The 15376-nt window shown below is 42.9% G+C and overlaps 1 protein-coding gene across 4 annotated transcripts in view; it reads right to left on the bottom strand.

The window, feature by feature from the left end:
• The window catches only part of SPAG5 (sperm associated antigen 5), a 97180-nt gene extending 88424 nt beyond the window's left edge, over window positions 1-8756 (bottom strand). Inside the window, exons 1-3 of one of the 4 annotated variants that reach the window (XM_056559100.1) lie at window positions 8580-8756; window positions 2028-2103; window positions 1496-1633 (exon numbers count right to left, since the gene is read on the bottom strand). In XM_056559100.1, coding sequence (XP_056415075.1) covers window positions 1496-1633; window positions 2028-2084 — 195 coding nt within the window. In that variant the 5' untranslated portion in view covers window positions 2085-2103; window positions 8580-8756. Of the gene's footprint in view, window positions 1-1495; window positions 1634-2027; window positions 2104-8035; window positions 8059-8241; window positions 8432-8579 lie in introns of those variants that run through there. The other 3 variants (XM_056559096.1, XM_056559097.1, XM_056559098.1) reach the window with 3 other exon arrangements.
• Window positions 8757-15376: the final 6620 nt, after the last annotated feature.

Raw genomic sequence — 15376 nt, 5'->3', positions numbered from 1 at the left:
ATGCAGTTCTGAAAGAACAGAGGAAGAAGAAAAAAGCCATGACATGTTGTTCACAGCCTAATCCTAACATGTGGACAACAGTCAGAGATCCAAGACAGAACTACAGAACTTCCTGGCCCACAAACAGGTAAGAAAAAAAAAAGACCCATGCTACACAAACATATAATACATGTCAAATGCAAAAAATATGAACATTAGAAGAAGATGCAATATAGCTTAAAATCTTAACCACCGGAGTACCCCTTTAAAGAGTGACAGCTGTACAATTAGGAGTGCAGCAGAGCTCTTCTGCCCCTTCATTTTAGCACCTAGATCAAACCTTTTACACATCACTATGACATCCTCCACTTTTGTCCTGTGTGCCTGTGGGTCTCAACTGCAGGAAGTCATATTTAGCTTTTCTTTCCACATATGGTTAATAACAGCACATTACGGATTTACTTATGAATTGGCTTAAATAATAAGTCATTCAATTATATGGACAGTACACTTCAAGCTTAAAAGGAGTACTCCACTGGAAAACCCTTTTAAAATCAACTGGTGCCAGAAAGTTAAACAGGTTTGTAAATTACTTCTATTTAAAAAATCCCAATCCTTTGGAGTACCTATTAGCTGCTGTATACTACAGAGGAAGTTCTTTTTTTTTTATTTCCTTTCAGTCTGACCACAGTGCTCTCTGCTGATGCCTCTGTCCATTTTAGGAATTGTCCAGAGTAGGAGCAAATCCACATAGCAAACCTCTGGACAGTCCTGACACGGACAGAGGTGTCAGCAGAGTGCAGTGTGGTCAGATAGAATTGGAAATTCAAAAAGAAAAGAACTTCCTCTGTAGTATACATCATCTAAAAAGTACTGGAAGGATTGGGATTTTTTTAAAGGACAACTGCAGCGGTATGACACTTATCCCCTTTCCACAGGATAGGGGATAAGTGTTTGATTGCGGGGGGGGTCCGACAGCTGGGCCCCCCGCGATCTCCCTAACGGGGCGCCGCCATTAGCGCTCATGGTGAGCGCTAAGGTGCGTAGCGTCGACCTAGGACCTAGAGGTCGACGGTGACGCCCCTTCTCCTCCCCGTCTCCATACACTTCTATGGGGGAGACGGGGAGGCACGAACGCTGCCTCCCCGCCTCTCTCATAGAGATGTATGGAGGAGGCGTGCCTGATGCAACGTCATGCTGCGGCCGGCACACCCCCTGCACGGGACAGCCGCGGCCCCGTAAAGGAGATCACAGGGGGTCCCAGTGGTCGGACCCCCCGCGATCAAACACTTATCCTGTGGATAGGGGATAAGTGTTAAACATGCTGCAAATGTCCTTTAATAGAAGTAATTTGCAAATCTGTTTAACTTTCTGGCACCAGTTAAGTTAAAAGAAAATGTTTTCCAGTGGAGTACCCTTTTAATGGGATACTACCATGTCAAGAGGTTATCTTCCCCATCCATAGGTTAGGGGATAACAAACTGATCGGTATTAAAGTAATACAGTAAATAGTTACCTTGCTCATAGGAGTAGTGTGACTGGATGTCTGAGACAGAGAAGATCTTTTGTTGACAAGGGTATTTGGATCAAGCACTGCAAGATGCTGGCCTGTAAGAGCCTTCAAGGAAGTCCGACCAACAGATTTACGGTGTACCTTAATGCAAACATAGGAAACAACAACTTACAGTGAGGATAGAAGCTAACTTCCTGCGTTAGCATCCTTGGCAGGGCCATGACTTTGCTGCATAGCTATTAGTAAATGTAAGTCTATTACTGAAACCAGAAAAACTTAATAGAACCAATGTAGAGTTACAAGGAAATTATTATGTACGCAAGAATGATGATTTAAGTATTTGATACTGCTAGTGCAGTCTGTGAATAGATGGTAAAGTTTATTTATGTCAAAAGGCCATTCAAAAATGTAAATTAAACAAAATAAAGGTGAGCAAAAATAGAAATAAAGTAAACGTATATAGTGCGATGGAGTTTGCAGTCTTTTCTGTTGTCACAAATCTGCCTCTATCTTAAAAGAAAAATATTTGACTCACATTTTGCACAGCCGGAACCTGATTTTCATCACTGACTGGATTGCCTGGACACCACATATTTCATTTGTGTCAATGTCTAAAATTAAAATAAAAAAAAATCAATTTCTATTGATACAATCATTCTGAGCATTTAAAAAACAAAACAATCATTACTGAAACCGTGTTCTTTCATCAGACGTAAAGAGGACCTATCGGGTCTCCTTACAAAGCATCTTTTCTTATAACTGTGTTGTGCCATCCCTTTGTTATTACTCTTGGAAATGACAACACCCAGTCAAATGGCTTTGTCTCCGGTTGGATAGTGTCACTATAAGGGCACCCCCCCCCAACTAGTAACACACAGTTTATTCATTAACTTTTTGGAGAATTAAGTGTTTCCAATTTCCAAGGAAATAAAACTTATCCCCTATCCACTGGGACCCAGCGATCAAAAACATATCCACTATTCTGTTTAATTTCCCCTGAAGTACCCCTTTAAAGTAAAATTGCCACCGGTTTAACCCGCGCTAACCAGTGGTACTGGTGCGGGTGACAATGATTAAAATGATGCCTACTATGCCCGAATCCACAGCTGCTTCCTCAGTAAGCCTTCTTTTTTCAAATGGACAGCTTGGGGAACAGGCAGGGTTCTGATCTTGGCGTCAGGCATGGTAATGTCACTACTACTGCGCATGTACTGCCTCCTGGGTACAAGTGGAAGTGGTGTGCGGAGCTGCTTCACAACCACAGCCATCTTGGTGTACCTAGGCTGCAGGGCATGCACACTAGGCGCTAAGACATAGAGGGAAGGCGGAGGAATGAAGTGAATACTGATGAGTCGGGCCGAGTGCTGAACTATCAACGATAATGTCACCGTGCCCAAGACCAAATATCCTAACCCCGCGCCCCAAGCTGCTCAGTTGCACATTAAAAAAGAAGGATAACAGAGGAACAAAGCGGCGGATCCGTGCATAGTAGGCATCATTTTAAATCAGTGTCACTGGCACTTCCAGCCAGTACCATTGGATAGAGCGGGTGAAACTGGTGACAGTTTTCCTTTAAGGCTGCATTCACATCTCGTTTTTACACTACGGGTGCCGGATCCATCTGGGGGAGGGGAAAACTGGGCTCTCCCGTACCCCAGCCGGACCAGTGCTGAACTCCATTGACTTTAATGAGCCAACCAGAGTCAAACGGTGACTCCGGTCGGCTCATTTTTGACCCGTATCCAGTTTTGTGACCAGATCAAAAACCTTAGTGTAAAAACGAGATGTGAATGCAGCCTAACAGAGTACAAGGATAATATAGAGCTAGAAGAAAGGATGGTCCAGAATTGTTATATTACAGGGAATACAATTATTTACTAAAACAGACAAATCAGTCGAGTCCACAGGTCCCATGTGCAGCAGAAAATCCACACCAAACTATATAGAAATTAATGTAGATTCCCTGCTGTAATTTTCGCTAAGGATTATGTAAATTAGATTTAAACGAAAACAAAAACTTGATGGGATCCCGCAGCAAACGCGGATTTATTGCGGAGTTTGTCAACAGGAAAACCTGCAATAAATCCCCGTCTCTAAATCAAAAACAGACACGCTGCAGATTTGCATAGGGCTCCATGATTAGATATAGAGGGAGATTTATCATTGATATACGCTGCGTATTTTGGTTTGCAAAGTCTTTTTTTTTTTTTACTTTATAGACAAGTGACTTGCCCTGACTTTTGCATTGTGACAGTCTCTCTATTATTTAAATTCGCAAAAAAAAGTCGCATGATGCCAAACAGGTGGTGGTTTATTTTGAAGCTTAAATCAAGGGACGGTGTATTATATGGTCTATGTCAGTGGTCTCCAACCTGCGGACCTCCAGATGTTGCAAAACTACAACTCCCAGCATGCCCGGACAGCCAACGGCTGTCCGGGTATGCTGGGAGCTGTAGTTTTGCAACATCTGGAGGTCCGCAGGTTGGAGACCATTGGTCGATGTAATATCTAGGCACAGGCCATAGAAATGATGAAGCATCAAACCAATGATAAACTACACACTGGGAAAACCAGTCTATTCATAGTTTTAGCACGAGAAACTGAGCAAATGATAAATTTCCCCCCATGTTCCCTACCTATAGTCTGTATGTAAAAGAAGGAGTTTACACACAGTAGGGAGATTTATCAAATCCTGTCTAGAGGAAGAGTGGTGCAGTTGCTCATAGCAACCAATCGGATCGCTTCTTTTTGAATTATGTGCCGCAAATTTATCAAAACGGCGCACAAGACTGATGAATTTTGCACAAATTAAAAATTACCTCAGAACCTGATGTCACTTTTCAAAGGCAAGCCAGAAGTGGTATGAATTTGCGTTTTTTTTTTGTCTTCATTTTAACCCCTTAAGGACTCAGCCCATTTGTGCCTTAAATGGGTACTCACATTAAAGTAAATTTTCTTAATTAAAATGATTATGCAAAAATAAACATATTTCTAATATATGTTAATTTAAAAAAAAAATCTTGTTTTTATTGTTTTTCACATTAGAAAACCTGGTCACTAGGTGTCACCCTATATGGCTCAGGAATCCTTTTCCCCTGCACATTCAGACCACTGCGAATTTTGAATATCCCCGCCCCCCTTCATATGCCTCTTCTCATTGCAGCGCGCGTGCTGCAGTCTCTCTCTCTCATGCTGGAGACAGAGAGGTCTCTGACGTTCCTCCTCTCTGTATGGCACGTGTATAGCCAAACAGAGAGGAGGGGACTGAGAGGCTGCCGTCCCTGCCCTGATCTACGCCTCTATGCGCGCTCCCGAGAGGGAGCGCAGCATACAGGAAGACGGGCGGAAACGAGCCCTGGCCAGGCTTCACATGACGTTGCACCTGCCGGGTCACGCCCACTTCCTGCCCTGTGAAGAGATCTCAAGACTGAACTAGCGAAGAGGGAATAACAAGGTATTTTAACGGGGATTTTATTACAAATTAATAAAGGGATAGAGGTGGTTAGTGTCAGGGACAGATGGGGAGGGGATTAGGGATAGATTAGTTAAGGATAGCTTCACTTTAAGGACTCAGACAATTTTATTTTTACATTTTCGTTTTTTCCTCCTCGCCTTCAAAAAATCATAACTCTTATATTTTCATCCACAGACTAGTACGAGGGCTTGTTTTCTTGTGCGACCAGTTGTCCGTTGTAATGCCATCACTCAATTTACCATAAAATGTATGGTGCAACCAAAAAAATACTATTTGTGTTGGGAAATTAAAAAGAAAACCGAAATTTAGCAAATTTTGGAAGGCTTCGTTTTCACGCCGTACAATTTACGGTAAACATGACATGTGTTCTTTATTCTTTGGGTCAATACGATTAAAATGGTATCCATGATAACCTACTTTTCTATTACTGTTGCGCTTAAAAAAACAAATCGCAAACTTTTTAACCAAATTAGTACGTTTAAAATTCCCCTATTTTGAAGACCTATAACTTTTTCATTTTTCCATATAAGCGGCGGTATGAAGGCTCATTTTTTGCGCCGTGATCTGTACTTTTTAAAACATTACACTTATTGGAGGTGAAAAAGGGAAAATGGGACAATTTACGTTTTATTGGGGGAGGGGGGGTTTAAAAAAAAAATGTTGACTTTTTTTTTTTCTTCACACTTTAATAGTCCCCATAGGGGACTATTTATTGCAATAATTCGATTGCTAATACTGTTCAGTGCTACTGATCAGTGTTATCGGTCATCTTCTGCTCTGGTCTGCTCGATCTCAGACCAGAGCAGAAGACCCGTGGAAGGCAGCAGAGCCAGGCCGTTCTGGATGATCGGATTGCCGCGGCAGCGCTGCGGGTGATCCGATCATCCATTTTAGTGTCCGCAATGCTGCAGATGCCGTGATCTGTATTGATCACATCATCTGAGAGGTTAATGGCAGACATCCGCGCGATCGTGGATGTCGGCCATTACCGACAAGTACCTGCCGCGCATGATCCAGGCATCGCTCCAATGCTCGCGGTTATGTATAGGACGTAAATGTACATCCTGGTGCGTTAAGTACCAGCTCATCAGGACGTACATTTATGACCTGCGTCGTTAAGGTGTTAACGATGGAGTTAATAAATCTTGTCCACTGCATAGTCAAGAATGAAGCACTGCATTTCACAGTCACCTTTGCCTAGTTGTCTATTTTGAAAAATGTTTAATTACAGCCCAAAAAAATATCAGGAATGCAATGATAAATCTCCCCCTAAGTGTTCAGACCCCAATGATAACTATACCCAGTGAGGAGAGAAGACAGCCCCACAGACTTACATTGGGAGTCTGTCTTAGTCACAAAGCTGGGAGAGAACGCACTAAGCGCACATTTCTCCTGGCTCATTCTAGCGATTGGTCGGGGACTGAACACTTAAATCGAAACTTTTGGCACCCTGCATTTTTTCCAAATTGACATACATTTCAAATGGGTGCAGCCAGGGGTCAAGTCCTGGGAAAAAAAGTGCAAGAACTTACACAAGATTTCCACTAAAGGGCTGGTCCTGCTAATGGGAACAGTGTTCCTGGTGTGGAACAAGTGCAGAAACTCAGTTCCCACACGTTCCTGCAGTACTTGATCCCTGGGTGCAGTTTTCCCACGCCTGCACTATATGACGGGGCTTCCTTCCTCTCTATAGCGGCCGTCTCGAAAGCCGTGGAACAGCATTATGCTGGGTCTGTCACCAGAGACAGCTGCTATAGGGCCAGAGAGGGATGCGCCATCTCATACGAATGGCGATATGCGGTGGGAAGTGAGGTCATTGGTGCCTGGTTGTGGCGCCAAATTTGAAATAGATGTCAGTTTGAAAAATTACTATTGTGCACAGTGCTGTACAATAATTCTTTGTCACATTTTCATTAAATGGTAAGCTTTAAAGTGACAGTAATCATTTAACAAGCTGAACCTGGTCACTGGGACCTACTACAATCTTTGGGACTGCAGAGCTGCAATACCCAAGCATAGCTTACACAGGCTCTCAGGGTAGGGATTCTTAGGCTATGTTCGAATGACGGAAAATCTGCCGAATGTCTGCCCGGAAAAATCTGCACAGTGCAAAAAATACCATTGAAACAATGGGACTCTGCTGCAACGGAATGCCCAAGTGGAATTTTTATGCCGGATTCCAGTTGGAAATTCTGTTTCAGGGTACGTTCACACGTGCAGATTTTTTTGCGGGTTTCCCGCTGCGTATTTGAAAGTGGGCGGGCTCTTCTCGGCTGCCCGCAGCAGATTTTCCACGGCGGAATTTACACTGCGGAAAATCTGCCGCAAGCCCCATTGAAGTCAGTAGGGACTGTGGCGGATTTTCCGCAGCGTAAACTCCGCCGCGGAAAATCTGCTGCGGGCAGCCAAGAAGAGCCCTCCCACTTTCAAATACACAGCGGGAAACCTGCAAAAAAATCCGCCCGTGTGAACATACCCTCAATGGGGCCTTAGAGGAATCCTAATATGAGAGCAGATCCAGTGCTCCCTATGTATCCCCTCTGTTTTATGGAACCCACATTTACGATAGTGACATTAAAGGGGTATTCCCTATATATCAACTGGTTCCAGAAAGTTAAACAGATTTTTTAATAGAAGTAATTTACAAATCTGTTTAACTTTCTGGAGCCAGTTGATATATATCAAAAAAGTTTTTTCCTGAAATTCCCCTTTAAGGGTCACATTTGTCAGGACATGGACCCTGAACAGTGACCACCGCTCCATGCAAAGCAATTGGATTTACTGAGACCTATTAACACCATGTAAAGGCTGTCATGACATGCTGGGGGTTGTAGTTTTCCTAGCCTCTGAATAGGCACCCATGTATAAACTGCCTTTTGGTATATACAATCCCATATACCAGTGTTTCCCGACCAGGGTGCCTCCAGCTGTAGCAAAACTACAACTCCCAGCATGCCCGCACAGCCGAAGGCTGGGCAGGCATGCTGGGAGTTGCAGTTTTGCCACAGCTGAAGGAACCCTGGTTGGGGAAAACTGCCATATACGAACACATACAGGGGGAGATTTACCAAAACCTGAGCAGCTGAGACGTTGAACAGTTGCCCGTAGCAATCAGACCGCTTCTTTTGTTTTTTTAGAGGCCTTTTTAAAAAAAGGAAAGAGGCAATCTTATTGGTTGCTATGGGCAACTGCTCCACTTTTCAGACACCAGTCCCGGTTATGCTAGTACTGTATGTAGAAAGCACAAGGTTACTAAGGCCCCCGCGGCCATTACCTTTCCACAACAGACACCCCAATGCGTCACATGACTCCCCGTTACCTCTCAGTATTAGAAGCTCTGCTGCTGTGAGCTCGTTCAGCGCCACTAGTTCAAATGAATCTCGCAAAATTCTATTGGCCGAAGAGGGACCAATCGCACGCTAATTCTTTCTCAGCGTTCCGGGCCTCGTTCTAAGATAGCCAATCGCATCGCGCCATCTCCTTATTTAGAGTGATCACGTGACATGGTTACGCTCTGTTTATCGGAGTTCAGTGTTTTGGGACTAGCGTGTCATGGGGCGGGGTTAAGGTGGGTAGTACACAGGCAGTTGACAGGAGGATGAACTGCGATACCTGTTTATTTACCGCATCCTGTGTGTATTGTCCAAACAAGACTGGCGTTATCTAGCGCCCGCTTTTCTGTCGCTGTGTACTGTAATTTCTACACGTATCAGCCAACTTCTATTCTTCGCATAGCTACTAGATTATGGTGGGCTCACACTGCGTTTTTGGTCCCCGTTTAACTGTTTCCGTAAGGCTGGGTTCACATCACGTTTTTGCCATACTGTTTTCAATCCGCAAAACAACGGATGGAACAGTATGGAAAAAAGTAAACCGTATGCGTTTTTAAACAGTATACTGTTTTTAAAAGTGCATACAGTTCCGTCAGTTTTTATAGAAAAAAAACCATATGTTTTTGAAAATGTTGCCCATTTTTAATGGGCGGGGTCTTGGGTGGGGACTTTAGGATTCAAATGCGCATGGGCAAAGTAAAAACGTATACGTTTTTCCCGTATGGAACCGTATACATGTGCGTTTCCCATTGACGTCCATGTTAAAAAAAAAAAACATATGCGGTTGCAGTACGGTTTTTAAACCGGAGACAAAATCGTGGTCAACCACGGTTTTGACCGGTTTAAAAATCGTACTGCAACTGCATACGTTTTTTTTAACATGGACATCAATGTGAAAAACACATGTATAAAGTTCCATACAGGAAAAACGTATACGTTTTTACTTTGCACATGCGCATTTGAATCCTAAAGTCCCCACCCAAGACCCCTCCCATTAAAAATGGACAACATTTTCAAAAACGTATGTTTTTTTTTCTAGAAAAACTGACGAAACTGTATGCACTTTTAAAAACAGTATACTGTTTAAAAACTCATACGGTTTACTTTTTTCCATACTGTTCCATCCGTTTTTTTGCCATACGGTTTTCTTTAGAAAAACGGATTGAAAACAGTATGGCAAAAACGTGATGTGAACCCAGCCTAAGGCTATATTCACGACACTTTTATTTTTGTTTCCATTCAACGTATGCGTTTTTTAGGAGAAAAAAAAATGTGTATGTTAATGCATTGTTTTCCAACCAGGGTGCCCCCAGCTGTTGAAAAACTACAACTCCCAGCATGCTGCACAGCCTTCCTCTGTCCAAGCATGCTGGGAGTTGTAGTTTTTCTCTGCTTGGAAAACAGTGCATTAATGGATTCTAAAAACTGATGCTGCTGTATCCCATACAGCAAAATCTGTTTCCTATTGACTTAAAAGAAACGGACCAGACCATATCCAATTTTTTTTTATCTGGCGTACAGAATAAGGGTGCGTTCACACACTATTACTAGCAGCGTGTTTCACGCTGCGGGAAACCTGCTGCGAGATACGCTACCATTGATTTGAATTAGTCCACAGACCACAATAGTATCAGATTTGCGGACTGTCCGCGGACCCATTTAAATCAATGGTAGCGTAACTCGCAGCAGGTTTCCCGCAGCGTGAAACCCGCTGCTAGTAATAGTGTGTGAACGCACCCTAAGGCTGGGTTCACATCATGTTTTCAGCCATACGGGACCGCGTACGGCTGGGAGCAACTTAAACCGGGTGCTCCTGTATCCCTGCCGTATGCCGCCCATATGTAATTCATTTCAAAGAGCCGGTCGGAGTGAAACGCTGACTCCGGTCGGCTCATTTTTGCCCCGTATTCGGTTTTCCCACCGGACCTAAAACCGTGGTCGACCATGGTTTTAGGTCAGGTGGGAAAACCGCATACGGGGCAAATATGAGCCGAGCGGAGTCAGCGTTTCTCTCCGACCGGCTCTTTGAAATGAATTACATACGGCAGGGATACGGGAGTGCTCGGTCTTAGCTACCCTCAGCCATATGCGGTCTCTTATGGCTGAAAATGTGATGTGAACCCAGCTTAACACGGTTGACCAGGTTCCATGATGGGGGTAGGATTCACTCGGTTTTGAGTAATTTCCTGACAGCTCAAAGCTGTCAGGTTTTGGTGAAGCAAAATTCACACGTTTTCCTGTGAGTTTTTCATCATACTCCGAGTGTTTTTTTCTTTTTTTTTTTTCTTTCTTTTTTTTTTTTTTTATAATGTATGTCAATGGGAAATGGATGGCATAGAGCAGGATCTATTTTTTAGCATTAATAAATCTATAGTTTTTTGGGGGGGTGTTTTTTTTCCTCCAGCATCTGACCATTGTCAATCTGGGGATAAAAACTAGAAACAGCTTCAGGGTAAGGTCACGTGACATATTTTGCTGCGTATTTTCTGCAGATGATTTTGCTTTCCATTGAATTCAATGGGTAGGAAAATACACAGGAGCAAATATGCAACAAAATACGGCACATGTGACCCTAGCTTAAAGGGTTGTTTCCAAAATGTATCCCCTATGTACAGGATAGGACAGTCTTTCTCGACCAGGGTGCCTCTAGCTGATGCAAAACTACAACTCCCAGCATGCCAGGACAGCCTTAGGCTAAAGGGTAGGAAGATGAGGGGTCCAACCGCTGGAACCCCCACCAACTGCAAGATTAGTTGAACACCTGAATGAATGGAGTGCACCGCCCTATTAACACATTTGGTATTGCCATGTGCAGTAATTTCCAAACTATTAAAACTTTGTCTCAAATAAGGAAAATAATAGACCCAATGCCAGAAGTGTTGTTTTTTTTTATTTATTTTTTGATCATCTCACATCTCAGAAAGCATACATTAAAAAGTGATCAAAAAGTCTCCAAGCCCAATTGGGGAGATTTATCAAAACCTGTGTAGAGGTAGAGTGGTACAGTTGCCCATAGCAACCAATCAGATTGCTTCTTTCATTTTTCAGAGGCCTTTTTTAAAAATGAAAGAAACTTATAGCAGAAGTTGCTTTTTTTTGACCCATTGGCAGTTTCTCACTACTTCCAGGGTACCACTCCATGGGTTAAGTTCAGGGCGCTTGGCCCTTGGAATGTAACACATAGCATTACCACTCACCTCCACCGGTGGTACGGTGTACAGCAGTGCATAGCACAGCGCTGTAAACTGTACAGAAGCATCTTCCATAGATCGCTGGATAATGTCTGTCCCGCCCACCCTCGCGGGGGGCTGAGTAATCTGCACTAGAGCCTATACATTATACAGCCATCTATAGAGATACGGCTGTATACGGTCAGGAGACATCTTCTTACCTGCCCTGGTTCCTTTCTGGCCTCTTATTCTGTAGCCCGCCTCTAGTGATGACCTCATGGTCCCTAGAGGAGGAACTGCAGAAAAAGAAGTGACAGGAATCAAGACGGGTAGAACAGGCTGTGTTCACATAACATGTCTTTTTGGTTAAAAGCCATGTCCTAAGCCTTACTGCACTTTATGGTGGACTCTTTCCAGTAGAGAGCACCAAAAATATACCAACACATTTCTTGTGTTTTTTTTTTTTTTCAGTTACATGAATGCAGAGGACTACTGCCAGGCCCAGAATGGGAAAAATGTGGTGCTCCATGCTGTAGCAGTAGCAGGTTGGCATTATATCGCCTAGGAAAGGCCAAACTAAAAACCCTACCATCCTGGTAACGCCAGGCTGCTACTGTTTGTTTTGTATTCAAATGGATCGGAACCGGACCCGATATCAGATGAGTATCTACCCCTTCCTAATTAGGTATCAGGATCAGCATATGCACGAGAGAAGAAATGACACTGACACACACAGTTCAGCATATGATACTTTCTGTATTTAAAAAAGTTACAAGGATTTTTATAGTGTGTAACACATCATGAATAACTGTCCTCGTGATTGTTTTCTTCCACCCACAGGCATTCCTCACCCAGCACATGGTCTTATCATCTAGGGTGTAGTCCCTGTTCGGGCACCATCTTATATACAGGGTGGGCCATTTATATGGATACACCTTAATAAAATGGGAATGGTTAGTGATATTAACTTCCTGTTTGTGGCACATTAGTATATGTGAGGGGGGAAACTTTTCAAGATGGGTGGTGACCATGGTGGCCATCTTGAAGTCGGCCATTTTGAATCCAACTTTTGTTTTTTCAATAGGAAGAGGGTCATGTGACACATCAGACTTATTGGTAATTTCACAAGAAAAACAATGATGTGCTTGGTTTTAACGTAACTTTATTCTTTCATTATTTATTTACAAGTTTTTCTGTTTACAGACATTGACATGTCGTCAAGGATAACACGTGAGGAGCTGAAAGAAATTGTGTTGATTTCTGGTGAACGCAGTAACCGGGTCATTGCAGCAGATTTCAATGCAAGACACCCAACGAGACCACCCATCTCCCTTGCTACAGTTAGCAAACTGCTTGGTAAGTTTCGTGAAACTGGATCAGTGTTGGATTTGCCAAAATGTGGACGCATGAAATCTGTCACTAATGAAGAAACATCAGTGGCTGTCCTAGCTTCATTCAGCAAAAGCCCACAGCGTAGCATTCGCCGCATTTCACTGGAGAGTGGTATGAGTCGAACATCCCTTCGGCGGAAATTACCTACTCATAAATGGCACCCTTACAAACTCCAGCTACTGCAGCATCTCAACGAGGATGGCCCAGATCGGCACAATGAATTAGCAGAATGGGCAAAACAAAAATTGGAACAGGACCCTCAGTTTACGCAGAAGATTTTGTTCAATGATGAGGCAAACTTTTATATGAATGGTGAAGTTAACAAACAAAACCACCGCTATTGGTCTGACACTAACCCACATTGGATAGATGCCTCCAAGACTGTTGGAACACCAAAATTGATGGTATGGTGTGGTATATGGGGTATAAAGATAGTGGGGCCATTCTTCATCAATGGAAACCTCAAGGCCACTGGATATGCGAAATTGCTACATGATGATGTGTTTCCTTCTTTATGCACTGAAGCTGGCACGTTCCCTGAGTTTTTCCAGCAAGATGGTGCACCACCATATTATGGGTGTCAGGTCCGAGCATTCCTAGATGAACAGTTTCCTGGAAAGTGGATTGGTCGCCGTGGGCCAGTTGAATGGCCCCCAAGGTCTCCCGATCTGACCCCCTTAGACTTTTATCTTTGGGGTCATCTGAAGGTAATTGTCTATGCTGTGAATATACGAGATGTGCAGCACCTGAAACTACAGATACTGGAAGCCTGTGCTAGCATTTCTCCTGCGGTGTTGCTATCAGTGTGTGAAGAGTGGGAGAAGAGGGTTGTATTGACAATCCAACACAATGGGCAGCACATTGAACACATTTTATAAGTGGTCAGAAACTTGTAAATAACTCATGAAAGAATAAAGTTATGTTAAAACCAAGCACATCATTGTTTTTCTTGTGAAATTCCCAATAAGTTTGATGTGTCACATGACCCTCTTCCTATTGAAAAAACAAAAGTTGGATTCAAAATGGCCGCCATGGTCACCACCCATCTTTAAAAGTTTCCCACCTCACATATACTAATGTGCCACAAACAGGAGGTTAATATCACCAACCATTCCCATTTTATTAAAGTGTATCCATATAAATGGCCCACGCTGTATAATGTTTCAAACTCAATTGGAAAGGGGGAGTGATTTAGTGAGTGACCATTTTACCAAGCATATTCTGTAATAGACATTTTACCTCATCCCCCACAGTATCTATCTGGTTATGGAACATTGGGGTGGGGTGGTGGGGGGGCTATTGTATTCCTCCTACACAGCCCAAGCTGCTCCCGTGTCTGTATAGCAGCCGGCCCACTCTGACTGGGTCCGGGGTCCTGTTCAGTATACAGTGGTGCACATTGCACTTCATAAGACAACATCCTTAGGGTAAGCCAATAAATCCCTGAAAACCTGTTTTAGGAGTGTTATATGTGGTGTCCCAAGTGTAGTGCACAGAACAGTATGACATAAGGTGCATGTACATGCGGCCTAAACATTTACAGGTAATATTTACATGCACTTGTAGGCTGGGCCCCCAGAGTTCTACTGGAGGGCCCCAGGCACCTAAGTCCTACACCAGTCTACAGGAAGAAGTGATAACTACAGATTTTTATGCACAGCCATCCCATAATATAATATTTTATGTAATAATATATATTTTTTGCATTATGTAATGGCAATGCCTTCAATTTCCTTATGTAAATTCATTGGGGGGAGATTTATCAAAACATGTGTAGAAAAAGAGTGGTGCAGTTGCTCATAACAACCAATCAGATCGCTTCTTTCATTTTTGAAAAGGCCTCTGAAAAATAAAAGAAGCGATCTGATTGGTTACTATAGACAACTGGTCGACTTTTCCTCTACACAGCTTTTGATAAACCTCCCCTATTGTCTCTATGTAATTGTTTTTTAGTGTGTTTAGCATAAGAAAAATAAAAATCAAGATTAAAATCTACTCAGCTCTTCTATGCTTCATAACATGCTGCAGATTGGACGGTCTTTTCAACGAGACAGGTTCCCTTTAAGTAATTCTGCTCTTATATTAAAAGGGTTGTATATGCCCTGCCACTGGTCTGTGGTCTTCCTGTGTAAAGGAAGAGTGGTGGAGGTGCCTATGGCAACCAATCAGATTATGCGTTTTATTTTTCAGCGGCATTTGAAGCAATCTGATTGGTTGCTATGGGCAACTGTGCCACTCTCCCTCTACACAGGTTTTGATTAATCTCCCCATATTTATCTACTGGGAAGGCTGAAACAGATTCTGAACCTTAAAGCGGTACTACCGTGGGAAACCTTTTTTTTTTTTTTTTTTTTTTTTTTTTAAATCAATTGGTGCCAGAAAGTTAAACAGATTTGTAAATTACTTCTATTAAAAAATCTTAATCCTTCCAGTACTTATTAGCTGCTGAATACTACAGAGGAAATGGTTTTCTTTTTGGAACACAGAGCTCTCTGCTGACATCATGACCACACTG

Source organism: Hyla sarda, chromosome 2 (assembly GCF_029499605.1).
Source record: "Hyla sarda isolate aHylSar1 chromosome 2, aHylSar1.hap1, whole genome shotgun sequence".
Lineage (NCBI taxonomy): Eukaryota > Metazoa > Chordata > Amphibia > Anura > Hylidae > Hyla > Hyla sarda.
Note: the sequence above shows the minus strand (reverse complement) of the source record. Positions and strands in the feature narration are given on the sequence as shown.